The 26,294-nt window shown below is 39.8% G+C and overlaps 1 protein-coding gene across 5 annotated transcripts in view; it reads right to left on the minus strand.

Moving 5' to 3' along the window:
* Positions 1-469: 469 nt before the first annotated feature.
* Positions 470-26,294, minus strand: part of PPHLN1 (periphilin 1) — a 135,160-nt gene continuing 109,335 nt past the window's right edge. For all 5 annotated transcript variants that reach the window (XM_075014513.1, XM_075014504.1, XM_075014485.1 and 2 more), the window contains one exon: positions 470-4,081. In XM_075014513.1, the coding sequence (XP_074870614.1) occupies positions 3,872-4,081 (210 nt within the window). In that variant the 3' untranslated portion in view covers positions 470-3,871. The remainder of the gene's footprint in view (positions 4,082-26,294) is intronic.

Genomic DNA, 26,294 nt, shown 5'->3' on the forward strand with positions numbered 1-26,294 from the left:
TTAACTCTCCACTCCTGAGGGAAAGCTTTTTACATAATTACACATAAGTATTTTGCTATATATTACCAAAATAACTGAAACTGGCATGATGTGTTTTGTCAAATGGAACATGCAGAATTCTAAAATAGTGTACAGTATGTTGGATTTAATTTTATGGCACAGAATTCCTCCAGGGCTGTGTCTACACTATCTCCCTACTGCGAAGGGAGCATGGTAAATAAGGTGTCCGGAGATTATTAATTAAGTGCTGCAGTGCATATACAGCACGTCATTAAGCTAATTCTCCCCCGGGGCAATTCTGAAGTGTTTAACTTAGAAGTGCTGGCTCACATGTAGCCACAGCTAACCTGCCAGTACATCAAAGTGCCTGGGCAAAATTTTGAGGAGTAAAGGGACTTGGAAGTTGCCGCTGGCGCTCTGAAGTAATAGCAGGTTACCTGCGGCTACATGTGAGCCAGCACTTCGAAGTTTAACACTTTGAAGTTGCTGTAGGGGAGAAATAGCTTAAAGGAGGATCTAGAGGACGACGCTTGTAGGACCGGGTTACCATTTGAAATCTGAACTGGCTAACACATTTAAACCCTCAGGTCTAATACTGGATACCAGACTCCAAATTTATATAGGGAACAGAACCCTTTCTCTGATATTGGGGAGGGAGCCTTCTGCCTAGCACCAATAGCTAATAGATGCTCAACATCGTGCGTGAAGGAGTCTTATGAGTGTGTCCTGAAAATGCAAGTTGGCAATGTCTTGGAACTGAACAGAATAACTTTATGAATTAGTTCGTGTACCTATCCGCTGCTGGTGACACTACTCCACTGCTTCCTAGAAATTATGCAAATTGTCCCCAAAAGAGCTAAAGCAGAAAACAGACTCTTCAATGTTGGTTAACAGTCCTCTAGAAACACAGACAATTTCTTAAAGCCAGACTTAGCAGCAGTCCAAGTTGATTTTGATAAGGGTGTTCCATGAGTGTGTTTTTTTAAAAATCTGCATTGTCCTCAGATAAGGACAATTAAATGGATTTTTTTGTATTTTGCATAGTTAACCAAAACAATGTTATTCACAGCTTATGAAAGACACAAGGTGGGTGAGATCTTTTATTATACCAACTTCCAAACTTCCATCAACGTTTGGTCCAATAAGATATCATCCTCCTGGTCTTTCTTTTTTGCACTGGAAATGTAGAGGCCTAATCACAGTAATGTTCTATGAGTGCCTTTCAGCATATGTAGAAGTGAACCAGACAATTCCCTTCAAAGGGGTGTGTGTATTTTTCCTAGTTTCCACAGTTTGAATCTCCAGAACCATCATGCGCACTGCATAGTACTTGTCCCCAGTCAGTTCCACTGAATTTGCACAAGCATCAATGGAGTCGTGTAAGGTTTTATCTATTAACTGACAATTCACAGATGAGCTTTGTCAGATTTCAGAGGAAGTTACATCTTTATTAACACGACTTTGCTCCAACTAAGATAATCGGCAAAATTATAGACCCTTTTATCATGTTATGCAGAGTTGAAAGCTACCTGACTTCTTTCTTAAAAAGGCAAATTTTTTTGGCTCCAGCACCTCATCTGAAATAGTATTAAATGACTAATGTGTCAATTTCTCTTGTGTGTTATCATCACTACTGAGGAGCTAAGAGATGGATGTGCATAGACATAGTAGAAGCTTGTTCAAAGGACTTACTGCCTATTTTCTGCTTTCTTAGTAGCGGGTGATATACATGCTGACATCTACCATAAGAGCAGGGTTTGCTCTAACCAGCTCTGATTTATAGGTAAGAAAAGCTGTTCTGGTAGAAATGTCCAGCAAATTATGTCCTTTGTCTTGAGCTGTCTGAACAGGGATCTCTAAAGAGGGTGTAATAGGCTTTGAACTAGTTTCAGAAACTTTACCGTTGTAGTGTATGCTCACTCAGAGACAGATGTGGAGAAGGGCCTGGTTCAACAATACGTATAAAATGGCTGAACACTTCTGCATAATAGGTGCATCCAGAGCTTAAAATGATGTAACCCAGCAAACCAAAGCTGATTTTTGGTTAAGGATGTGGTCTTACAGACTTAAAGGCCAAGCAGTTTGTCTATATGGATAAAATTACTGGGGGCCAGGCTATGTTGTACCACTTAGGAGCTTCTGAACAGCTTCCCAAATACATACAGGTCAGAAAAAATCTCCCCAAAGGGTAAGCAGATGAAATATCCCCCCATCAGAAATGGGGGTATAATGATGCTTGTCCTCCTGATCAAAATAGGGTGGGAGTAGGGAAGGACACTGCTCCTGAGGTGCCTCTAAGAATTACCCACTGAAATGAGCTTACTACACAAGCCCTCAGGTAACTTAGGGAGCACCCCTTACCGACAGGTAACTTGCTGAGGGGGGATTCCTCAGGAACAGGCATGCCCAAGAAAGTCAATGCATCCTGGTTATTTTAATTTAAAACTGGCTGTTATCTTCCCCCTTCCCAACTACTTATGTTCAATCATTGGTACTTTCATGTCACAGAAACGGACCGTATTCCCTCTTAATACGATCAATACCTATGTACATTTGTTTTGGCGAAAGTGACACTCCTTTAGTTGCAACTGGTGCAAGCCACCCACTGCAAAAAGGCTGCACTAGCACAAAGTAGGGCTTGTGCCCCATGCTCAGTAGTCCCAATGAAATTAATGAGACTACACGTGACTGTCTGCAGGACAGAGCTCACAGTATTTTGGTTAGGTGGAACGGCCCTCGTGTCAGAGAAGCAGTCTGTTTTAGAGCCGTTAGCTCTTTTAATTTAATTTCAAATGCTATATAATACACACAGACATAAGAGGCTTAACTCTGCACTACTAATTCCTGTGTAATATGTCTTAGAAATGTTGTTAACTGTCTAAGGTGGAATATTTCTCATACGGATTTCTCTTTAAAAGTGAAGATGCAGATGCTTAAATTTAACGAGGTACAACAAGCTGATTTTATATCACTTTTCAGAATTTTTACTTATGTCACAACCAGCACTCTGCTGCTCAGTAGACCTGCCTCTCTTCAGTCACAATTTTTTTTTCCCGTTTTAATAAAAAAAATTCTAGTTAGCTCTGTACTGCTTAAATAACAAACGGAAGCATTAACTAAGTTTGAACCACAGAGAAAATTCTGTTCTCCACTGAGCGTATGTAACTGAGAGCCGAAATCAGCCTACCAAACCAGTTTAATACTGATGATACATGAGAAGAAAACAACCCAGCTTCTCTTTAGGATATCAAGTGGCATTTTGCAGGGCTAAAATTAGAAAAGCAATCACTTCCCTTGTCAAGTGAACAAATTGTTCTGGCAGTTACTCTGTCAAATAAGGAATCCCCAGATGTCATTTTTCAGAATGGACCTGAACTTTAAAACCATATGCCAAAAATAAACGACAAAAGTCATGAACAATCTTGAAATATTTTCTATAGCATGTATGAACAAGAGAATATCCATGGTTCTGAATATAAGCTGAGGAATGAAGAACTGCTTCTTGTTATTTTAATAAAAATACAGTGCTTGCTTACACTTCTAAACATTGAAACAAAAGTATACATACATCAAACAAACTTTTTTCTAGATAATTGTGTAAAGATTTTCAAAAATAGTTTGTCACTTTACATAATTATTGAAACATGTATCCTTTTCAAAGGAATAAATGTCACACAACAAATACACATTAGAAGAACACAATTAAATGACCTGGAGACCACAGTGAGCAATCTACAGTCACTTTAGCTACTATCAAGGTCTATGCACCTTGGGTTCAAATCTCCAACAAGTATTCCTCTTCTCCACAAAAACATATTTATATATTAACGGCATATACAATATGGAAAATCTAAAAGCATCGTTTTTCTTCTCAATATGCTCCTTCTTTAAAGGACTCTGCTAACTCTTGATTGGCAGCATCATATTCAGCAATGAAATGTTTAAGTTCTTCAATGCATCGCTCACCTATCTCATGCAAATTTTGTCTCAAGGCAAACTGTATGGATTTTTCCAGTGAAGGATCTTTATCAATCAGCATCTTCACTACCATGCCAAAGGTTTCACAATCTTGTCTGTAAACCTAGAAGTAACATATTTGAGAAATTGATTAAATGCAAAAAGATTTACAAAAGCACCATCACACTCTCTCACCCCAAATACAGTTAAAATAACGTAAGAACATAAGAATGGCCATACTGGGTCAGACCAAAGGTCCATCTAGCCCAGTATCCTGTCTGCCGACAGTAGCCAATGCCTGGTGCCCCAGAGGAGGTGAACTGAAGACAATGATCAAGCGATTTGTCTCCTGCCATCCATCTCCCACCTTCGACAAAAGGCTAAGCACCATACCTTACCCCTCGCTAATAGCCATCTATGGACCTAACCTCCAAATATTTATTGAGCTCTTTTTTAAACTCTGTTAGAGTCCTGGCCTTCACAGCGTCCTCTGGTAAGGAGTTCCACAGGTTGACTGTGCGCTGTGTGTATTAGTTTTGAACCTGCTACCCATTAATTTCATTTGGTGTCCTCTAGTTCTTATATTATGGGAACAAGTAAATAACTTTTCTGTATTCACTTTCTCCACACCATTCATGATTTTATATACCTCTATCATATCGCCCCTCAGTCTCTTCTTTTCTAGACTGAAAAGTCCCAGTCTCTCTAGCCTCTCCTCATATGGGACCCGTTCCAAACCCTTAATCATTTTAGTTACCCTTTTCTGAACCTTTTCTAATGCCAATATATCTTTTTTTGAGGTGAGGAGACCACATCTGCACACAGTACTCAAGATGTGGGTGTACCATAGTTTTATATAGGGGAAGTAAGATATTCTTTGTCTTATTTTGTATCCCTGTTTTCATTATTCCTAACACCCTATTTGCTTTACTGACTGCCGCTGCACACTGTATGGATATTTTCAGAGAACTATCCACTATAATTCCAAGATCCCTTTCCTGATCTGTTGTAGCTCAATTTGCCCCCATCATATTATATGTATAATTAGGGTTATTTTTCCCAATGTGCATTACCTTACACTTACCCACATTAAATTTAATTTGACATTTTGCTGCCCAATCGCTCAGTTTCACCACCAAAAAGAAGGGATAAACAATGAATGATAGGCATGCATTTAATTGGTTAAGCCTAGTATACATGTTTATTCCCCTGCAGACCTGCTGTAACGTAACAAAAGTAGCTAATTTGGTGGTACTTTGACATTAAAATAAAAAAATTAAGGGAAATTTCTGAAAAAAAACCAGAACTTGGAAGAAGAAAAGACTCTCTCTTGTAAGGCAGCAACACCCACCTAGAATAAAATATCTGAAGGAAGAGAGCTAAGCAAACTTAAATGAGTTTAACGCTTTTACTTGTAATAAAATCCAGGTTTCACCTCCTCACCTGTGCCATTGATTTTTATTCAAAGTTAATGATCAGTTCAGTCGATCTTCTGATAACACTCCAAAGGTGAAACATACAATATATTTTTGCTGAAATACTTAGTATGTTTTCTGGAGATTTCAAATCATTCATAATGGCAAAGCCAGATCAATTTCCTGTACAAAGCTTCAAAACAGCTATTTGTTTCAAGCTATTGGCAGCTCTGCTCCATGAAAATGTAACTTCATAAGGAGAACTCAGTTTAGAATTGACATCAAAAAGACACTGCAAAGTAGCTGAACCCAAGTGGGAGTAGGGGAAGAAAGAAGAAAACACTGAATTTACTGTTTCAAAGAGCTTGAAGTGGAAACCTGCTGGGCTTCTACCTGTAGGAAAAGGAAAACAGTTTGGCCACCCAAGGTATCTTCTTTGCTATTTTAACCCCCTCTCTGTTCCAGTTGTTTTCACTTGCACTCACAGCCCCATCGGTTGATTTTTTACATTTATATTTGGAGTGTTAAGACCCTATTCTGTATTGTTTGCATTGTACCTCTAGTACCTACAAGCCCTAGCCATGGACTTGGGCCACAATGTTCCAGGCACTGTGCAAATATGAAAGAAAAAGATAGCTCCTTTACCAAGGAACTACAACCTAAGAGTTAAGATGCTACAGAAAGTCCAAATAAATAAATCTGCACAATAGTGTCACTGAGGCAGACATTACTTTCCTCTTACAGATGGGTAAGTTAAAGCACAGATGTAAATGCTCACGGTCCTGTAAGTCAAACTGTAGCCATATCTATACTACAGTGTCCCAGCTAGGCACTGTAACCCTGTAGTGTAGATGCAGATGACAGCAACAAAAGGTTTTCTTTTCCACTCCCAATAGTAAAAAGCTTGAGTGTACACTTTTGGGTCTAGTGTTAACTAAAGCTTTGTTTACACTAGCCATGTTTACACTAGCCGAGAAGATTGACCAACTCAAGGTCGATCTTCCAGGGTTCAATTTTGTGTGTCTGGTAGAGATGCGTGAAATCAATCTCAGGGTTGCAGTCAACCCCTTTACTCCTTGCGAGACGTGAGGAGTAAGGGAGGTCAATGGGAGAGTTTCTTCTTCCATAGGGACAGCCAAGTAAGCTGAGCATAGATACGTCAGTTCTAGCTATACAACTGCTGTAGGTAGAATTGTGTATCTGCAGTTGACTGCCTAGCGTAGAAATAAGCCTGAGAAACTGCTCCTTTAGTTCTTTGCATTTTCTGTCTTCAGAAACACAGGACTTTGTATATTCCTTGCAAAGAAACAAGACTTCATCAAAGAAAATACCAGACTCCATCAGTTTCTAATCTGACTAGAAGATCATCTCCAAGTTTGCAAATTTTCCCATGCTGCTCAGGTAGAAAATGGGCAACATTATTGATCTCATACACGCTACCCAAAAATGAACATGGCAGAGGTCCTTCATCTGTCAAGCGGTTAACACTGTTTGTTTTCACGTACCAGTGGACAATTTCCTTTTATAAAATGTAAGTGGTCATTACATTAGAATAGCTTTACTTCTCTGCACACTTTAGAAGAAAAATGAAAAAGGACAAGCAATCGGAAGTTTTAATCTTTGTCCAAGGATGATCTTTTAAGGCATAAAACCACATCCTCAGTAAGAACTAAATCTTACAAAGGCATATATATGCACATTCTTCCCAACTCTATCTATGAATTTTAGATACAATTAAGTAAAAACAATCCTTTACTGGGAAGTACTCATTTTAATGACACTCAATTATCTCTTAAAAGTTGGGCTGATAGTTAAGTTACAGCTCTCACAAGTGTGAAAAAAATCACACCAATAACACCACAGTTAAGCCAATCAACACCTGGTGTGTGTGGTAATGAAAGAAATCTTCAATTAAGCTAGTTACCACAACTTAAGGAAGTGAATTGCCTATCCTAATGGGGATGGGAGGAGGAAAACCCTCCGTGGTTTTGGAAAGTGTCTGCTCAAGGACATTACAACAATGTAGCTACAGCTGTACTGCTTTTGTGCCCATAGTATAGACATGACTTAAGACTAGTCAAAATGCAGCAAGAAGGACAAAGCCATAACAGGTGTGTGCGGGGTTGGAAAAAAGCTCTTTGGCCATTTTGCAAGCACAGATGAAGTTCAGAAGTAATGTCACTGAATAGGGCAAGGCATCCTTCAGTCTGCGTAGACTATGGATCGCGCCCTTCATAACTCCATTTAAGATTGTCATTTGCAGTGTTGACTGTGACTGTGGAGGCTCACATGAGAGCAGGGCCTGAGTAGGGCATTGTAAGTAAAACCAGACAAACACCATTAATATTTTTGATGGTGCATTTTAGAATAGGCACAACTAAGATTACCATTTTCAGTGTCTGGTACAATTCTTTCTGCAAGTAATGATTTTTTTTCCTTTTCTCAAAAAATTAAAGCAGACCTAAAACAAAATAGGCAATGTAGCCCAAAATTATTTCAAGAAAAAAGTCTTGGAAAAAATAAATTAAAAAATCAAAAAATCAAAAGAACAGCATGAACACAGTATTTTCTCTGAAAAGGTACGAGTATTATTTCAGCATGCTGTTTTGAATATTGAAGGTGCCCATTGCTCTACAGCAACAGAAGAGTTTAAGACCCTCATATTCAGAAGATTTTGACAGCCATAGAAGTCTGGATCTGACTAAGAGAACTTCAAAGCAAAGCTAACTTTGTGAATATTTCCCGACAGATGCTTTTCCAAGCAAAGAAACATTCAGAAAAATAATCCTGTATCTGATTATCCATCTGATAGACAAATGGTATTTGGCTCTGCAGAACTCCTGCTTTTCAAATGTTTTCAGTCTGCTTTTACCACCTCTATAGGAACATTTTTTCTAGTCATTAGGTAGAAGGGGAAAATAGCTTAAAACTATTTTTTTTATCACGCTTCTTTGTTCATATTTTATCACATCTGAAGAACTGACACTGGGGATGTGTGACCCTCTGCAGGTAGAACAGCCCGGTAGTCTTCACAAACCCTTCTATAACATTGCTGATGTGACTTTGTCAACCAAAGAACTAATGTTAACCACACTAGTAAAGAATACAGATACATGTTCTTCTGAAAGGCCTTTTGTATTGGACATTACCAAAAACAAATGTGAAACAAAATACCTCTGATCTATATTTAATTGCTTTTCCAAAGAATGTCACATTACAGACTTACAGTACCATTTTGTTCTAAACCTCATGTTTCCATATACCATGCAGAACCAAATAATATCTTTCTGGGCAGATTTTTTCATGCTAAAAGTCAAATGAAGCGTATTTTCCTTCAAAGACTTCAAGAAAAAAAAATTAAACAAAAAATCAGAACCATTTTTTGTCACCATCAAGTCTAGAATTTCAGATCTTGTTCCACTGATACCATAATTAGGCTAATCATGGCAAAGATGCACGTTTTTGGGATACTTTGCGGCAAATTATTTTAAAAGCCACAAACTGTACTAGAACAAACAAGAAAGAACACCAGATTACATCACTGTTTTCTGTTCCTAGTGCATAGGGTGCAGCATAGTGTCAACACGGAGCAACAGAGCAATTCAACACAGCAGAGGACAAATATTTTGCTCTGAACAAATGGATGAAAAAAAGAGAGACCAGACACAGACAAGTTATGGAGTTCTGCACAGCAACAGTAGTGGTGCCAGCCTGTCTCTCTGAAATTGTTGCAGAAGGGCTTAACGCTCTTTAAAAGATATGATGCTGGCTCTGAACACAAAGACTGACTCTTCAAAAATCCATCTGAGCAGAGGAGAAAGTCAGCTTCTGGGAAATGAGCAGAGAATACGCCATGTGGAGACTCAATTTAAAGAAACAAAGGAAACTGCAGAAGAGATTCTAAACATGGAAAATTACTTATGAAAAGCCATTCTTTGCTGGAGGGAAAGTTGGAAGCACTTGAGACCCAACTCAGGGTTAGAAATACCTATATCCTTGGAATTCTAGTTTATATTCATTCTGAGCCCAAACTATTGAAAAACTCATCCCTAAACATCTGGAAATGGACATTAAAAATGATTCCATGTGCGGATGAAGAAGTTATAGTTATAGTTATAGTTATAGTTATAGTACCCCTATATTCAAAAACAAAAAACAAAAAAAAAAGAGAAGCATAGCAGCAGCATTATTATATTGTTTGATATACATGTCAGGCAATTCCAAAACCAGCTAAAGCCACAGGCTGATCATTTATCCAGGCCATAACAAACTATTACTCTTTGACCTGACTATATCACAGGCAAAGTGGAAAGAATTTTTAGTGTTTTAACAGACATACGAAGGAGGAGTGGAAACAGCGGTACAATTCCTAAACAAAATTCTGGGTTACCTAGGTTCTCTTCTGGGAGATGATCTGAGTTCAAATCCAGTTTGAAAAGATCCTTAAAGCCAATAATCCACACCCCATGAGTTTTCAGAGAACTAACACGTTTAATTTTTAATTATTCTCACCCTTTATACATTTTAACTCCTTTTCTTATCTTACAGTAGGGCCTAGAGGTCCCACCTGTGATAGGCACTGTTCAAATGATATTCAGACTATGATTTCAAGATGTAATATTAGAAGTTAGCTAACATCCTCAAAACTTGGCTATACACAAAAATTATACTGTTTAAATCATACTAATAGTGGTATACTTACAGTAGCACAACTTCCTAGTGTAGGCAAGATAGACTGCCTTTTCAACTCACATTTAGGTGGCTGGTTAAGCCACGCACAGAGCTTACGCCAGGAGTCAACAACCCACCCCCCAAGGGTGCCAAGAGTGACATGTGAACTGATTTTCACCAGCACACGAGGCAGGAGTTCAGCGCCCCGCTGGCAGGGGTGCCATAATGAGTAGACATGAAGAAGAATATGCCACTGTTTGCACTGTGGTACACATTTGAACTCCAGCATTTACCTGCCTCTGCTTCAGCTGTGTTCACTATGTTAGATGTAACTGTGTTGAAAGTGGAGCAACTAGTTGGAGCGGCTTGGCAAAGCTGTTACTGTGATACAGCAAGAGGTACACCTGTATTCTCAAACATGCCTTATTTCAGTGCTGAGCTCTGGAGGCTGTGCGCAGAGATCCTATTTTCATGTGGGTTGGCAGCAATCTGGTCACATGGATGACAATGGCTTCTGGAGCTTGGAGTGAAGGCCTGTCTTCACGTACAGCGCTGCAGCGCTTCAGTGAAGATGCTCCTATGACAACAGGAGAACTTCTCCTATTGACACAGTGCTGTCTGCTTGGGAGATTAGGCAACTACGTCACTCTGGGATGTGGATTTTTCACACCCTCAAGTCATGTAATGCAGACCTGGCCTTGGTGAAAGCAGTTGCTCAGGAGGTTCCTCAGGGCAGAGGCAACTGGGAGATAACAGTTGGAATATCTGGGATAGTCTGTGTAGAATGGACTGTATATTGATCGACACTGGAAATTTACAATTATCCAAGTACATTGCTCAGGGGCATGAACAGTACCGTAGTTAGGCTGATCTAACTCATGTTATAGACCAAGGATAGGCAAATAAGGCCCATGGGCAAAATAAGGCCCACAGCCCAAATCTGGCCTGCCAAATATTTAGCTCCAGCCTGCCATGACCCTCTGAGCTGGGGGTGGAGGAAAATGTCCCACAGGGCAGCAGGGCACTCAGGCAGTCTGCCTACCAGCTTTGCCCCAGCCACGCCACTCACGGAAACACCATGACTGGGGGGCATGCCAACATGTGTCTGCATGACTCTTGGAGCCAGGGACAGTGGGAAGGGGGATTGTGTTAAGAGTGGGGGAGCTGGGAGTGCCTGGCTCTGAGAGAGGGGAGGGGTGCTGGGTTAGAGTGGGGGAGTTGAGAGTGCTGACTTTGGGGGATGGGAAGGGGACTGAATTAGAGCAGGGAGCCTGCGGGTGCCTGGGACTGCCTGGCTCTGGGGGAGGGCATTCAGCCACATATTATATATTTATTTTGTTGGATAGATGTATAAAAATAATACGTGGCTCTTTGCACTCTATCCACAGCTATTTTGGCTCTTAATCTCTAACTGGTTTCCTCAGACCCCACTTTGGAATTCCAAAAGAAACTACACCATCTACTTAAAGAACTCCCTGCCTCTACTCGAGACCAAAGTCACTCAGACATGTCATCTGAGCCCTAACCTGGATTATTCTATTTACTGCCTAAAATCCACAAACCTGGAAACCCAGGGCGCCCTATTATTTCAGGTATTGGCACCCTTACTACCAGACTGTCCAGCTACGTAGACTCCTTCCTCAAACTCTACGCCACCAGCACTCCGACCTATCTCCGAGACACTACCGACTACCTGAGGAAATTACAAAACATTGGAAAAACTTCCTGACAATTACATCCTTGCCACCATGGATGGAGAGGCTCTCTACACCAATATTCCACATGAAAATGGACTACAAGCTATCAGGAAGACCATCCCTGATGTTACCTCTGCAAATCTGGCAGCTGACCTATGTAACTTTGTTCTCACCCACAATAACTTCCAATATGGGGACAACTTACACCAGAAATTCCTATTACCACAGGTTCCATTCAATAATTTCACCCACAAAAACTGTATTCTGATGTTGATGTGTAACAGATTTAATTTAGAACTCCACAACAGAAAAAAAGCCAAGCAATATGTTTGGAACTACCACTATACCACACACATGCAATTCAAATGCTCGATTACATTTGGTACTGTTTTTCTACCTAAAATAAACTATGTTTCTTGGTTCTAAAAAGTTAGATAAACAAACATGCAAACATTAAACACTTATGCACTATATATGTACAGATTTTTAAATTAAAACAATAACCATGTGCTAGATTTTCTTTCTTTAATATGAACTCACAATTTGGTTTGGAATCTACATTGTAATTTTCCTACCTGTTGATCAATGTGTTCATAAAGTAATTACTTATTCAATGAAATGCAAACCGAGAGAAACCAATGATCTAATCTGCTATATAATATCTAATTATTTTATACTAATCTCCTCTTTTCTTAAGGACTAATAGACTCAACATGGACCCAGAGAGTCAAGCGGGATTATTTCCATTGTGTGTACCATCACCATTAAGAAACAATATGCAGACTGAACTCAGCTGCACTCACACAATGATACTAGATTTAAATTAGGCTCTCAATTGAATCTCAATACTCTATGTTTTTAAATCACGATTTAGTGGTACCTTGTGCAGTTCTAGTGAATTCACTGGGTTTGCATAAATGAAGCTGATGGAAATTTGAACCAGATCCTCGTAACTGTGCCATTGGTAGATGGGAGACAACAGTAAGCCTTCTCACCTTTGCACACCGTCCAAAGGACTGTCATGGTGATAAAACCCCATACATATTTGTCCCTTCATGATCCCCAGGGCCACATATTGACCTAAGAATGTTGGAAGGAGACAGGGTCTTGTTTTATGTAACTTCCTCTAGCAGCCCATGGAGCAGGCCTGTCACGCTGCAGGAAAAGGCAGAACCTCCCAAGAGAGCATCAGATCTCATGAACTAGGAAGAATGCTGCCCTCTGAGGCAAAATGCCCCACCAGCTTTGCAGTGCCCCTTAGTGGCACATACGTGCACTCAGTGAATTGTAACTGAAAACTCAACAAGTGGATTTGAATCTACAGCTCTCTCAACTTTAGCTGTGTTGGTTCTGCAGGACCAACAGCAATAAAAAGCAGCCAAACCAATCCTCAGTTTTGTCACTGAAGTAAGCAGCTATGACTCTGGACATAAGCAGGGAAGATTTGTTGAGTAAGGCAATTATCAGAGGGGTAGCTGTTTTAGTCTGTATCTGCAAAAACAACAAGACATCCTGTGGCACCTTATAGACTAACAGATATTTGGAGCAAAAGTTTTCGTGGGCTAAGACCCACTTCGCCAGATGCATGATATGTTAATCTGATGAAGCAAGTCTTTCCTACGAAAGCTCGCACTCCAAAAAAATCTGTTAGTCCAAAAGGTGCCACAGGACTTCTTGTTGCTTGAGTAAGGCACTGTTATTTTTAACTGTCACTTTTAACTGCCACTTTTCAGAATAGAACTGAACTTGATTTTTTAAAGAACCTGTTCCTGTGAACTCCTGAGCTCCTCCAACTTTCAGTGAAGTCAAGAGGAGTTGGGAGAGCACAGCACCACACTGGAAGTAGCTGGCATAATAAAAGATTTAGTCATATAGCTAAGGCTCTTCCTTGCCTTGCATTGCTGTAAGCTAATTGTGAATACTTGGAGGGCCCACCAACAAAATTCTACCCAAGAAACCTTATGTTCTATTTTCTTAACACCTTCCTGTCTCTGTAAAAATCACAATAAAATTAAATTTCCATAAAAAGTAATAGAACATAATTAAACATGTATTGCCAGGATATCAATTTACTTTTTAGATATTCATCAGCTGAACAGTTTGAGCTGTTGTCTAAATGAACAAGAGCTGATACGTAACACTAACCAATTTATAGCATACAATTCACATGATGTTACTTTTTGGCAACACAATAAAGCTCATTATTACTTCTTTAAGAAACATCTTACTCAAGTCAAGCAAAGGTAGTCCCCATGTGGGAGAGTGTGGAGTATTACGTTACATGGTTTTACTGGAGATAATTCCTTACTAAACCAATCAGACCACATAACAGCATTCTAACACTAACTACAGGTCCTTGGAGACCAGTTTGTGTGTGGCCTAAATTTCATAGGGTTCTTTACAACAGATGTGTTGGATGAGGGTAATGTTACTTTACAGATTAACCTGTGTGTTCCCTAACACAGTAAACTCTTTCATATCCGGCAACTGCAGGACTTGGAGGCTGCCGGATATTCAAATATCCTGGAAAATGGAGAGGTATACCTAGCAATGCATAACACTAGAGGAAAACAAGATTAGACACTAAGAAAAAAAATGTATGCAGAGTACTTTATTTACCAACAACAGTGGAACTGTACACTGTAAACTTATACTGTATTTATTTGTATTTACTTTCACTATATTGTATTTATGGAAGACGTAACTAAAATTTGCTTAAGGTTAAAATGCTGGTTATTTGACAGTTCCGGATAATAGATAATAGAATGCCGGATATGAAAGAGTTTACTGTATAACACTGCTGTTTTACCTGAATTCTCTCTTTCTCTAGCCTTCTTACAGAAATGTTGTTGTAAATTTAAATTTAAAATAAATCTCAACTAAAATTATATGTATTAAAGCATATGAGAAATCATGCTTTTTTCATTCTGATATTTATTAAATAACCAAGAATATTTGCAATTCATTGGAAACAAAACTTCCATTAGGATACCTTTTTAACCAATGAGGCTATTTATGTTCAAAGCTACAAAAATGCTTTTACTGTATTGTTATAAAAGGCAGCAGTTTATATATTTATTCATTTGCTCTATTTCATCTGATACAATTTACTGATTAACCTTTTTATAGTCCATGAAACTAATTTTTATATGATATGAAGGCAGATGGAACTGCTGAAGAGTAAAAGAAAAAAAAAAACTCTGCTACAGTTTAACTTTGAAAAAAGCTTCTTAAAATGCACTAGATCAGGATTAAACAGGAAATAACGAGCTTTATGCTAAAGGAAGGGCTGTGCCCTACAACATTTTATTTACAAAGTACAGAACTGATGGAGAGCTATTTCCTAAATCTGTTCCACAGTAAACTTATTGCTCCATCCAGAACAGGAAGGGTGCAGTTTATCTACAAAAGATTGTTTGCTTATATTAATCAGATCAGATCTTATATTGCTAGGCCACACAGGAAGGAGTTTTTCACTTATGCTTCACCAAAACAGAGATGTGCACATGAGAGGGACAGAGAAATCTACCAGGCATAGAAATTCAAAACTCAAACACTGCCCTCCCGTTTGGTACGAGACAAAACCTGCAAATTGCTACTTAAAATCCAGGCATTAATTCCACAGAGAGGTGGTCACTGGTGAACCTAGGTTCTACCAATAAGGAGCTGATAATAAATACACATATGGAATAATACAGCAGTGCTGCTTCTCTTAGGACCCAATGACAAGCATTCACAGCTCTCTTAGGATCATGTCCCTAAATCTAGCAAAAGATTCAAAAATAAGCCAGTCTTTTCCTTCTCTAGCTAACAATAGTTATTATACTGTCCAAAACCACTGATTGTTTAATGAAAAACTAACATATCTTTGAGTTAGAGAACCACTCTTTTTATGAGAATTCTCTTTCCATACCAGAGGCTAAAGAGGAATTCCACACTTTAGCTGTGTCTTGCATTCCTCTTTTGAAAGAGGTATGCAAAGAAAGTAAATCAAAAATGCAAACGAGGTGCAGATTTGCATATCTGACACCTCATTTGCATATTCTTATTTCAAAACAGCTTATTTCGAAAGAAGAAAACCAGTGTAGACACTGCTTTTTCGAAAGTAAACCCCATCTTTGAAAGGGTTCCCTTTTTTTATGGGAAGAAGGATTCTTTCAAAGATGGTGTTTACTTTCGATTTACCTCATTTGCATATGTCTTTTGAAAGAGGAGTGCAAGTGTAGATGCAGCCTCTCTGTAAGGAAACACTCAAATATTTTTTAAATTGTATGCCACAGGATGCCAGTGTTTTTTGGTTTTGCTTTGCTTTTCACAGTTTTAAATGTAGCTTAAGGAAATACTATATACATAATAAATATTAACTATTGTACTGTAAGTGACAGATAGCTTTTTAAAGTAGAGACAGTAAAACCAATTGCTGTAAGCAGAGAAAGCCATTACTTCGATTATCCCTTTTATTCCTTAGATGACATCAAATTGTGGGGTTTGGAAGTTTAAAATTACTTCAGGTATGACAGACTAACAAATCCATTTTATTAGAGGATCATTAGTGAATGAAAACTTTGTGTGTCTAAACTGTAATTCTCAACACTATGCCTCCTCTACAATTTTTAGAACACTCAGAATATTGAAGTCCATCACTCAAAATAAATGTAAAGCTAAAAGCTGCAAACTAAGGCTACGTCTACACTACAGCAGGGGTAGACTTTCTGGGATTGAGCCACGGACCATCAATTTCGAGGGTCTACTAAAGACTTCCCAAACTGCAGTCAACTCCACACCCAACAAGAAGAGTAAGATAAGTCAATGAAAGAGACTCTCCTCCCCACTCACTCCTGGTGCAGACCCTGCGGTAATGTGATCTAAAGTACATGAATTCCAACTACATTATTCGTGTAGTTAGAGTTGCATACCTTCGGCTGTCTTCCTGAGATAGCATAGATACAGTCTACGTTCCTGAGTGTGAAAACCTTTAGGCTAGGGCTACACTTAAAGGGGGTGTGTACACTCGCATTCCTCTTTCGAAAGAGGTATGCAAATGAGGTAAAGTGAAAATGCAAATGAGGTATAGATTTCATATTTAGCACCTCATTTGCGTATTCTAATTTCAAAAGAGCTTCTTTCGAAAGAAGAAAGCCAGTGTAGACGCTGCTCTTTCAAAAGTAAACCCATCTTTGAAAGAATCCTTCTTTCCCTTTTGAAATTAGAATATGCAAATGAGGTGCTGAACATGCAAATATATATCTCATTTGCATTTTTGATTTACCTCATTTGCATACATCTTTCGAAGAGGAATGCAAGTGTAGACACACCCAAAGAGTTCTTTGAAAGAAACTCTTTTGGAAGATCTCTTCCAAAAAAGCTTCTTTCAATAGTTTGTGACCACAGACAAACAAACATATTGAAAAATTCCCATACCCGCACCACCCTTTCCTAAAAATGGGCCAGGTAACACCACTGATCAAAAAATCTGGCACCATGGAGGACTGCTCTTTCGAAAAAAGGACCCCCCGGTGCCTGACATTTTTTTTCTGAAAGAATCTTTTGGAAAAAGGTGCTCTTCCTCATCTGGGAGTGGAAGAGGGCCACTGGAAAAAGTGCCATGTTCTTTCCATTTAATATTGAAAGAAGACATTTTTTTTGTAGATGCTCTGTGGGATTTTTCAAAAGAGCCCTGGATTGGGGGAAAAAAAAATAAACAAAAAAAACCCAAAACCTCGCTAGTGTAGACATAGCTTTAAGTGAAGTGAGAAAACTACTTTTTAGTTGAATTCCTGAAGTAATTTTGGAATATTCATGAAAGTACTCTCACACAAAAGCGTACAAAACCAGAGCCAAATAAACTGTGTACAAATTTCTCTATCATGCATGTCCTCAGTTCAGCCAGATGTACAAAACAAGTACCACATAAAGCTCTAGTACTTCGTAATAGCCTGAAATTATTGAATAGTATATAATATCTCATTATATTCCACTTCTCCATACCACTGGGGCTGGATGAGAGTTTGCTAGATGAGAGGAGGTCAATATTTTCTAGCACATTACCAACACTTCCACTACTTACTGGACTCTTAAAAGACAGTTGGGGTAAATAACAGCACAGAACACTGAGAGCCAGGACTGGTGGCTGTAAATAAACTTTATGGGACCATGGAAAACTTGGCCACTCCCATGATAAGTGGCCGCCTGGCTAACTAAAATCATGCCTTATTATGGAGTTTGCCAGACAAGGGAGTTCTAGATTAGAGATTTTTTTCAGAGTCAAATATGATGGTGATCTGTTTTCCCATTTTCAGATACATCTGCATTTTGCAACTATGAAGTTTTCTGAGTTGTAGGATAACCACCTTCCACTTTTTTCGGTAACAGCAGGAACTGATAATCAATCAGGTACAGCAATATGGTAGAATTTCAGCACAAGAATAGTTACCTATCAAACTCAGTCAAAGAATTTCTGTGTGGCTTAATTCAGTGTCTCCAAATATTTTCCAGGAATTGTCTGAGAGGGTGAGCTGACATATGACAGATTTGGAATGAACTTGGCAAGATCTGTGACTATACTCTGAATTTTTGAAGCGCTTGCTTGTCTTTGATTCTGTCTAAATCTGGTTTGCATCTGTCCTTACTGAGACCAGTATGACCGATATATTAAAATTGTTAACACATTTCTTTGCTTAGATGTATTTCTGTGTTCTACAGAATACTCAAAGCAGCCCATTGCTGTTTGACTCATACACCATTTGAGAACCTCATAATGCAACCAGCTATATTAGAAGTGCTACAATGTTGCAGCTGCATTGGTGCATCACTACAGCAAGTCTGATAAAGACACACACTAGGCCAGCTGTCACCCACCAGGTGATTGCAATTGACTGGTCACTCCTGGAGACAACCTAGTTGATTGTGCTTTCTGCCAGTGTTGCAGGACTGTCACTACGGCAGGCTGCCTTCCCTGGCCCAGGGCAATTCCTTGAAGGGGCCAGCAAGCCCTCGCGACACTGGAAGAGGGAGCAGGGCAGGGGTCTCTGTGAGCTGCTCCTGCTTGCAAGAGCCACCAGCGCTGCTCTCATTGGTAATGGGGAAATGTGGCCAATGGGTGCTGGATGAGTGGTGCCTCAGAGAGGGACAAGCACACAGCACTACAGATACATCCTGAGAGGTTGCAAGGGTGCTTTGGCCCCTTCTGAGAATGTCTTAACCCTGCTGCACCACCAGCCCGGAGCTGCTCGAGGTAGGTGCCCTCAAGCAGAAGCCCACAGGCCAATTCCACTCCCTGAGCCACACCACCTCCTGCATCCTAATCCTCCGCCCCAACTATGAGCTACCTCCCAGAGCCCGCACACCGCACTGCAGCCCAGAGCTCCCTCCCACACCCAAACTCCCCCATTCACCCCAATCCCTGCCCCAAACTCGGCCAGGAGCTCCCTTGCACACTGGAAATCCCCCAGCCCCAGCCCCAAGTCTGCACCCCTGCCCATACTCCAACTCTCTACCCCAGTCCAGTGACACTGAGCGAGAAATCAGGTGAACAAGCGACAGAGAGTGGGGCAATGGAGTGAGTGTGCAGGGCTTGGAAAAGGGCCAGAGAAGATCCTGGGTTGTCCTAAAATGCAAAAAGCGATCTTAGGCACCGAAAGACTGGAGACCGCACATTCAAGGCTGATGGGAGAGCTTTCCTCCTGACACTGGCACTTCAGTCAGTGTGACTTACATCACCTCAAGGTGGCAGCTTTTTTACAACTCACACCCTTCAAGAGACACAAGTTATATGAGCACTAACAGTAGTGTGGACAAGCTCCAAGTTGGTAAGGCGAGGTCTACACCACAGACCTGTATCACTGTAACTACGTCACTCAGGAGTATGCACAATCCAGACCTCCTGAACAACATAGTGTTACCAACCTAATCCCTATATAGACAGTGCTAGGTTTACAGGAGAACTTATCTTGCTGACACAGAAACAGCATTTGTGTCTCCTCACACAGTACTGCAGCTGCACCACTCTGGTGCTCTGTATATGAAGACAAACCCTAAAAGTGAGAGAGATTTTCCTCTAATATTCAGGAGACACTCACACAGCAGTGGCCACATTAGGGACTCAGATGATTCTATTCCCAGAACTGGCATCGTACAACCTTGCACTTACTCTTTCTGTAATATGGAGAGACTAATATTTGCCTGCCTTCATGAGGCCTTGCTCTATATTAAGGATTGGAAAGTACATGGCATTATTAACACTACAATAATCAACAGAAGAGGTTAGTCATGAAATAATGGTCTCATGGCCCCTAACACAGTGCAATTTCCACTAACCAATGAATGCTTGTTGGGTTGGGACTGGGAGGTTGCTGGATAATCAAATATTCTGGATAACCGAGAGCACTCATGCTGGGCGGGAGAGCACAGGATCCCGCTGGCTGCACTCAGATGCAGCATGGAGGTATGCAGGGCGGCACTGAGAAGGCTGCCCTGGCTCCCCAGGGGCAGGGCATTGCTCTCCCTCTCTGTGCATAAACCCCAGCCCTGATGCCACTCCATCCCTGTGCTCCATCCTGGTGTCTGCTGGCCAGATTTGCCCAGCTATGAGTCATGCCAGTTTTCAAGTGTACTGGTTAATCAAACAGCAATTAAACAAGAGTTTACTGTAGGTTCTGGTCTGTGTGACCACTTCAATATGATGCAGTAAGACCAGTGTCCAGACAATATTCTATTGCTTATAAATTCATCACGTCTGAATAAGCTATTCACAAGAACAGCAAATGGTATAATTTCTGATCACACAACTATCTGGTGTTGGGAGAAATATTTAGGCAAAAAGATAAACTCCATGAAAAATGCAGTTTTGGGGCAAACAAGACTATTCATTAATTCAGGTAGACGTCATTTAACAGTTTCAACCAAATAAAGCATGAGAAAATATTTCTCAAAGGAACAGAAATGTTTTCTTTTCAATGTGCCAATTAAAATCAATCTGTTTCACTTAGCAAATGTCAACCTGAATGGACATTTTCCTTTCAATATGTTATAATGTTCTAAACATTTTTTTCAGGTTTTCGTTTAGTTGGGGGGAGGGGGGAAGAAGTAGTCAGTTTGGGTTCAAAACTAATTCCCAACCTCTCACCTCTCTTCAGTCACTGAATCAAAAATGCTCATCACTACAATTATTCCCTGGCCAAAACTGGCATTTCCCAGAGATGACCGCCCCATTCTTGCTGAAACTTTCCAAAACAATTCAACCTGAGGCAGAAACCAAACATCAAAAATTTCATCCCAGGCAGTTAAAATTTGGCAAACATATCAGTATTTGAAAACGGCAGGCAATAATGAAAAGTGTTAGGCAACTTTTATGTAAGGATTGCTGCCAACTTTCCCCATAATTAAACATGCCTGAGGATACCTATGACATTAGTAAAACAAGTTACTTACTATTTCTCATTACAATGCAGAAAATAGTTTAGTAGTAGCAAAAGTATGAGACTTAATATATTAAACTAGTTCATATGAATTGGCCAGTAAAAAGAAGTCCTTGCCAGAGAATTCTAGAAATATAACTACCACATTAACCATGATGAAAAAATGTAACCTTACTTTAAAAATAAAATTTGATTAGATAGATTGATATAGTTTAGAGACCTTTGAGATTAAATCAAACAATTTCTGTTTCTCACCCTTCTTAATCAGTAGAACAGTCTGAAACATCCATAGAAGCCCAGAATATCCTCCTGTTTTGACCAACATACGTGAATAGTCAGACTATTTTTTTCTGTGGTGGGGGAATGTGGAAATGCTCATTGCATTGAGAAACAGTAGAATGAAAGGAAGGAAGAAGCATGTCTAAAAGGCATAGACTGAATAACGAGACTTTAGACTGGAAAGCATGCAATTGCATATAAAACCACTTACTGGATAAAAAGGCTGACATTTATACTATAAATACTATTTTTTAAAAAGTTGTGCTTGTTTTACACTTACAAAGATCTTGTTCATAAACTTCACAGACACTGAAATGATACAGTGTATTTTGAATAACAGCAGCATGGAAAGAGAGCAATTAAGTCATTTTTTGATAAGCAGAGCCAAACAATTTACTGCCTAAGATAAAAATAGGTTTCCAAAAGGTCAAGCACTGTATTGCAATAGCCAAAAGAAACAGTATCATGGAATTTAACTTTTAACCTTACTTCAGACAGGATTACCATGTGCTCTCAGAGATACAGTGTAGACAGAGGTTATTCATACAAACATATCCTGAAAAATAAAATGCAGCATTCCTCCTGTCATGCTGGCTTCCAGCATTTTACTATAAAAACAAGCAGTGGTAGTCAAGATCTGGCTGCACCATGTTAGCTGGAAACAGATCATTAATGAGGGAAAAAAAATGTAATAATTTAGAATAAAATAGGTCAAGTCCATAAATCATCAACTGACATGAACAGGGATGGCACTTGCCCAAACGTAACTCATATATAAGGATTCAGATGTTTTGAGAAGTGTGAAAAATATGTATATATATTTTAATTTTATTTACTTTGTGAGGGACACTTCCCCAACTGAAGGAATAATCAGATATAAAATGAATTTACTTTAAAGGACAACTTATGCTATATTTTCTTTTACAGAGTCCATTCGAAATAGAGCAAGCTATGGTAATATTACAGTATTATTTACTTAAAAAATCCTATCAGTATAGAACACATTGCTTTCCATAGTTCAAGGAAGGGTAGATAAAAACCAATGATTTAATAAAAAAAATTATTAAATACAAGTTTACGTTTTATTATGTTAGGGCCTCAACTTACTATAATCTATATGGGGTCCTCATTGTAAGTCCAGGTTACTTTCCTAAATAATGCAACTTACAGTGAGATGACTTATAAAGGGGAATTAATATCAGTAAGGAATAATGTAATTAACTTGAGATATGTTCCCAACACATACAGTTCACACATGCAGTACATATGATGTACCTATAACCCACAAAAACCAATATATAGTAATAGAAATAAATAGATAAATAATAATAAATAAATGATTAGGAAAAGATAAGCTGGCTCCCCACCAGCTCTGCACCAGTCCCTGCTGGCTCCCCACAGCTTGCCGGCTCCCTGCCCTTCCCCACGGCTTCTGCCTGTCCCTGCTGCTCTCTGCCAGCTCCCTGCCTGTACCCGTGGCTCTCCACAGCTTGCTGACTCCCCCGACACTTTCCGGCTCCTTGCAGCTCTTCACAGGTCCCCCATGACTGGTTCAGGGCTCCTGCACTACAGCGCCTGCTCTCTGGCCAACACAAAGCTCTGCTATGTTCCTGGCTTTTGGTCCCTCGGCTCACTAAATGACATAACTGTGGATCAGTGATTCTTATAATGAATCTGGTTTCCTGAATCTATCAAAGAAGTTATGTGAAATGACTCATAGCAAAGCGACTTATAACGAGGACCCCCCGTATTATAATAAATTAATTCTAACAAAAATATTAAGCAATTTGTACTTGACGGCAAGTTTTACAACAAGAAAAATCACTAACTAGCGTAAATAAATGAGTAAGCTCCTGGAACCAGCGTGTGCTGAAGGCCTACTTCTGCAAGTTCAGAGAGAATATTATCTTTATTTTTGATTATTCAACTAGTTCAGTTCAATGAACAACTAGAAAACAGGATTTTCCAGATCTGAAAAAGTCTCACGAAAGCGCATCACCAACAGCTTTTTGTCTTGTGTAGAAACCAATGAGAATTGAAAAAGCAGGAAAACTCCCCTCCCCGACTCCAAGTCCACGAATAAACACTAAGGCCACGTTTATATAGCATTCCCTTTTTGGAGGAGGAACGAAAATGAGGGAGCTCAGAAATGCAAATGAGGTGCTGATTTACAAGTTTTGGGCTATATTTGCATAATCTCACACAATCACATTTCTGGAAGACTTTTACAAAAGCAAAAAGAGCCGTGTAGACAGGGTTCCTTCAGAAGAAAAACCGTTTTCAAAAGAACACTTATTCCTGAAACAAATGAGAAATAAGGGTTTTTTCAAAAACAGTTGTTTTCTTTTCTGAAGGAACCCCATCTACACAAATGTTTTTGCATTTGTAAAAGTCTCTTATGGAAATACATTTGCGTGAGATTATGCAAATGAAACACGAGATTTGTAAATCACTGCTTCATTTGCATTTTCAATCTCCCTTATTTGCATTCCTCCACCGAAAGGGGAATGTTGTGCAGACATAGCCTAAATGTGAGGATGACATTTACTAGTCATAAATTCTTGAAGCACATTGTGACCAGAAACAACCAATTCAATTAATTACCAATAGATAATACCTATTTTTTTTAAAACAAAGCCATTTTAAATGCTAAATATGTTCTGGCAAACATCTTGAGAAATTTTTTTTGATGGTTCCATAACTTTTAAGGCTGTTTTCTTACAAATGAAAATGACTTTGGAGTGCATTTTTAATCTATTTAGAATTTTTATCCAAGTAGACACAAATCAAGTTGAGAAATGATCATCTAATAAGCAAACACAACAAAAAATGTTGAACTTAAGAATCTGGCCAAATATAATTTAAGCTACCATAGTGCTTAAATAAATAAGTATAGATATAGAATATCCTTCTTTTAGATGAAGCACCACATTCTGCATAATGCTTATATTAACATTTACTGCAGCACTACAGTTAATTGTAAATCAACATGTTTTAATGGTTAGTAACCAATCAGAACACCTTTTCTTTGTAAAATAGCCAAAAAGTCTAAATGCAAACACAATTAAAACCGTTCCTGATTGCTGACTTAAATCATGATTAAAATTTGCAATTTAATTCACTTTGATTTAAACCAATTTGAACTGGCCTAACATAGCCTGAAACACTGCAAGCAAGTTATTCTCTTATTTCAGCAAGCAAGAAAATTATCTATAGTAAACTCTTTCATATCCAGCATTCTATCCAAATAACAGGCATTTTAACCGTAAGTACATTTTACTTACGTTTTCCCTAAGTTACAGCATAGTGAAAGTAAATACAAATAAATATGGTATAAGATTACAGTGTACAACACTATTGGTGTTGGGAAATAAATTACTCTAAATACATTTTTGTTTCTTAAGCTCTAATACTGTATTTTGTTAGTGCTATGTATTGCTAGGCACGCTTCTCTATTATCCAGAATACCTGAATATTCAGCAACCTCCCAGTCGCGGGGCTGCTGGATATGAAAGAGTTTACTGTACTATCACATTCATGGGCTTCCAATGCACTTAAAACCACCTCTTGTAACAACTGACTAGATTTAAAATGTTCCATGGTCTCACTCCATCCCACCTTCAACTTTATACTTACCTGTTCCTCACCTATTTGTGCTATTCCCCCTCCTCCTCTCCACTCACGTTTCCTTGTTATTTCTCCAGTGCCCACAAGTGAACTGGGCATACAGTAGAACCTCAGAGTTATGAATACCCAACTTATGAACGGACCAGTCAACCACACATCTCATTTGGAACCAGAAATAGGTGATCAGGCAGCAGCCCCAAAATCAAAAATAGGATGAACTTCTCTCATACAACACCTTTGGGACCAGACCTTTGCTGGACTGTGGAAGGTCAATATTGTCTAGCAGAGGGGTTAGCAACCTGCAGCTCTTTAAGGAGCCACTTGAGGCTCTAGGTACTGCTGCTGCTGACTCTTGCAGCGCTCTGCACTGCCGCCAGCCACTGAAATAATGAAACTAAACTGAATTGGTGTAACAGCCAGCACTGAACCAATTAAACTTAGTCCCATTATTTCAGCAGAGGCAGCACACGGAGCCACCCGCACTGCACATAGGAGGACGTTAGCAGTGGGTGAGGCGACTTAGTCTTCCCCTTCCTGAGCCACACAGCCATTCCTGCCCCTGCCAGAGCTGCCCAGCTGCACTAAGGAGGAAGAGGTGGGGGGCGGGGGGCTCCTACAAGTGCAGCTTCTCTCCCTGCAGAGCCAGCGCCTCCTCTCAGGCAGCACAGCACCTCCCAGCTGCTCCTCACTCCGCAGCAACCCTCTGAGCCTGGAGCTGCATCCAGTGGTGAAAGGTCAGCACCCCAGGATCTGGCCAGGCTCCCCACCTGGCCTTGGGACCCGGTGAGCCGGCACTGGTTCTGCTGGGTGGGGAGTGGCTGGGAAAGTTGCAGGCACTTTCTGGCCAGAGAAGTTGGGGGAGACCCAGAGCGCAAGTGGAGGGACAGCAGAGGGTGGGCAAGTAAGATCCAGGTTCACTGGGCAGGTTGGAGAGGAATAAACCTGGGGTTTGGGGGGAGGACAATTTGGCACTGATAGGGGTTAAGCCTGGGGATGGGAGAGTAAGCTGTGGGGGTTAAAGTATGGGGATGGGGGCAGACTTGGAGGCTGAGGCAGGTAAATCCTGGAGATGGGGGTACCTTAACTTTCTAACTGGGACAAATCACTGTGTGTACGCTGCTCTTAAAATAAGGGTTACAAATAAGGGTTGACATTATTTATTAAGGACCATCTCATATTCATGTGCACTGCGGCTCTTGAAGAACTGATTTTGTAACTGAATTTGAAAAAAA

This window comes from Carettochelys insculpta, chromosome 1 (assembly GCF_033958435.1).
Source record: "Carettochelys insculpta isolate YL-2023 chromosome 1, ASM3395843v1, whole genome shotgun sequence".
NCBI classification, from domain to species: Eukaryota; Metazoa; Chordata; order Testudines; family Carettochelyidae; genus Carettochelys; species Carettochelys insculpta.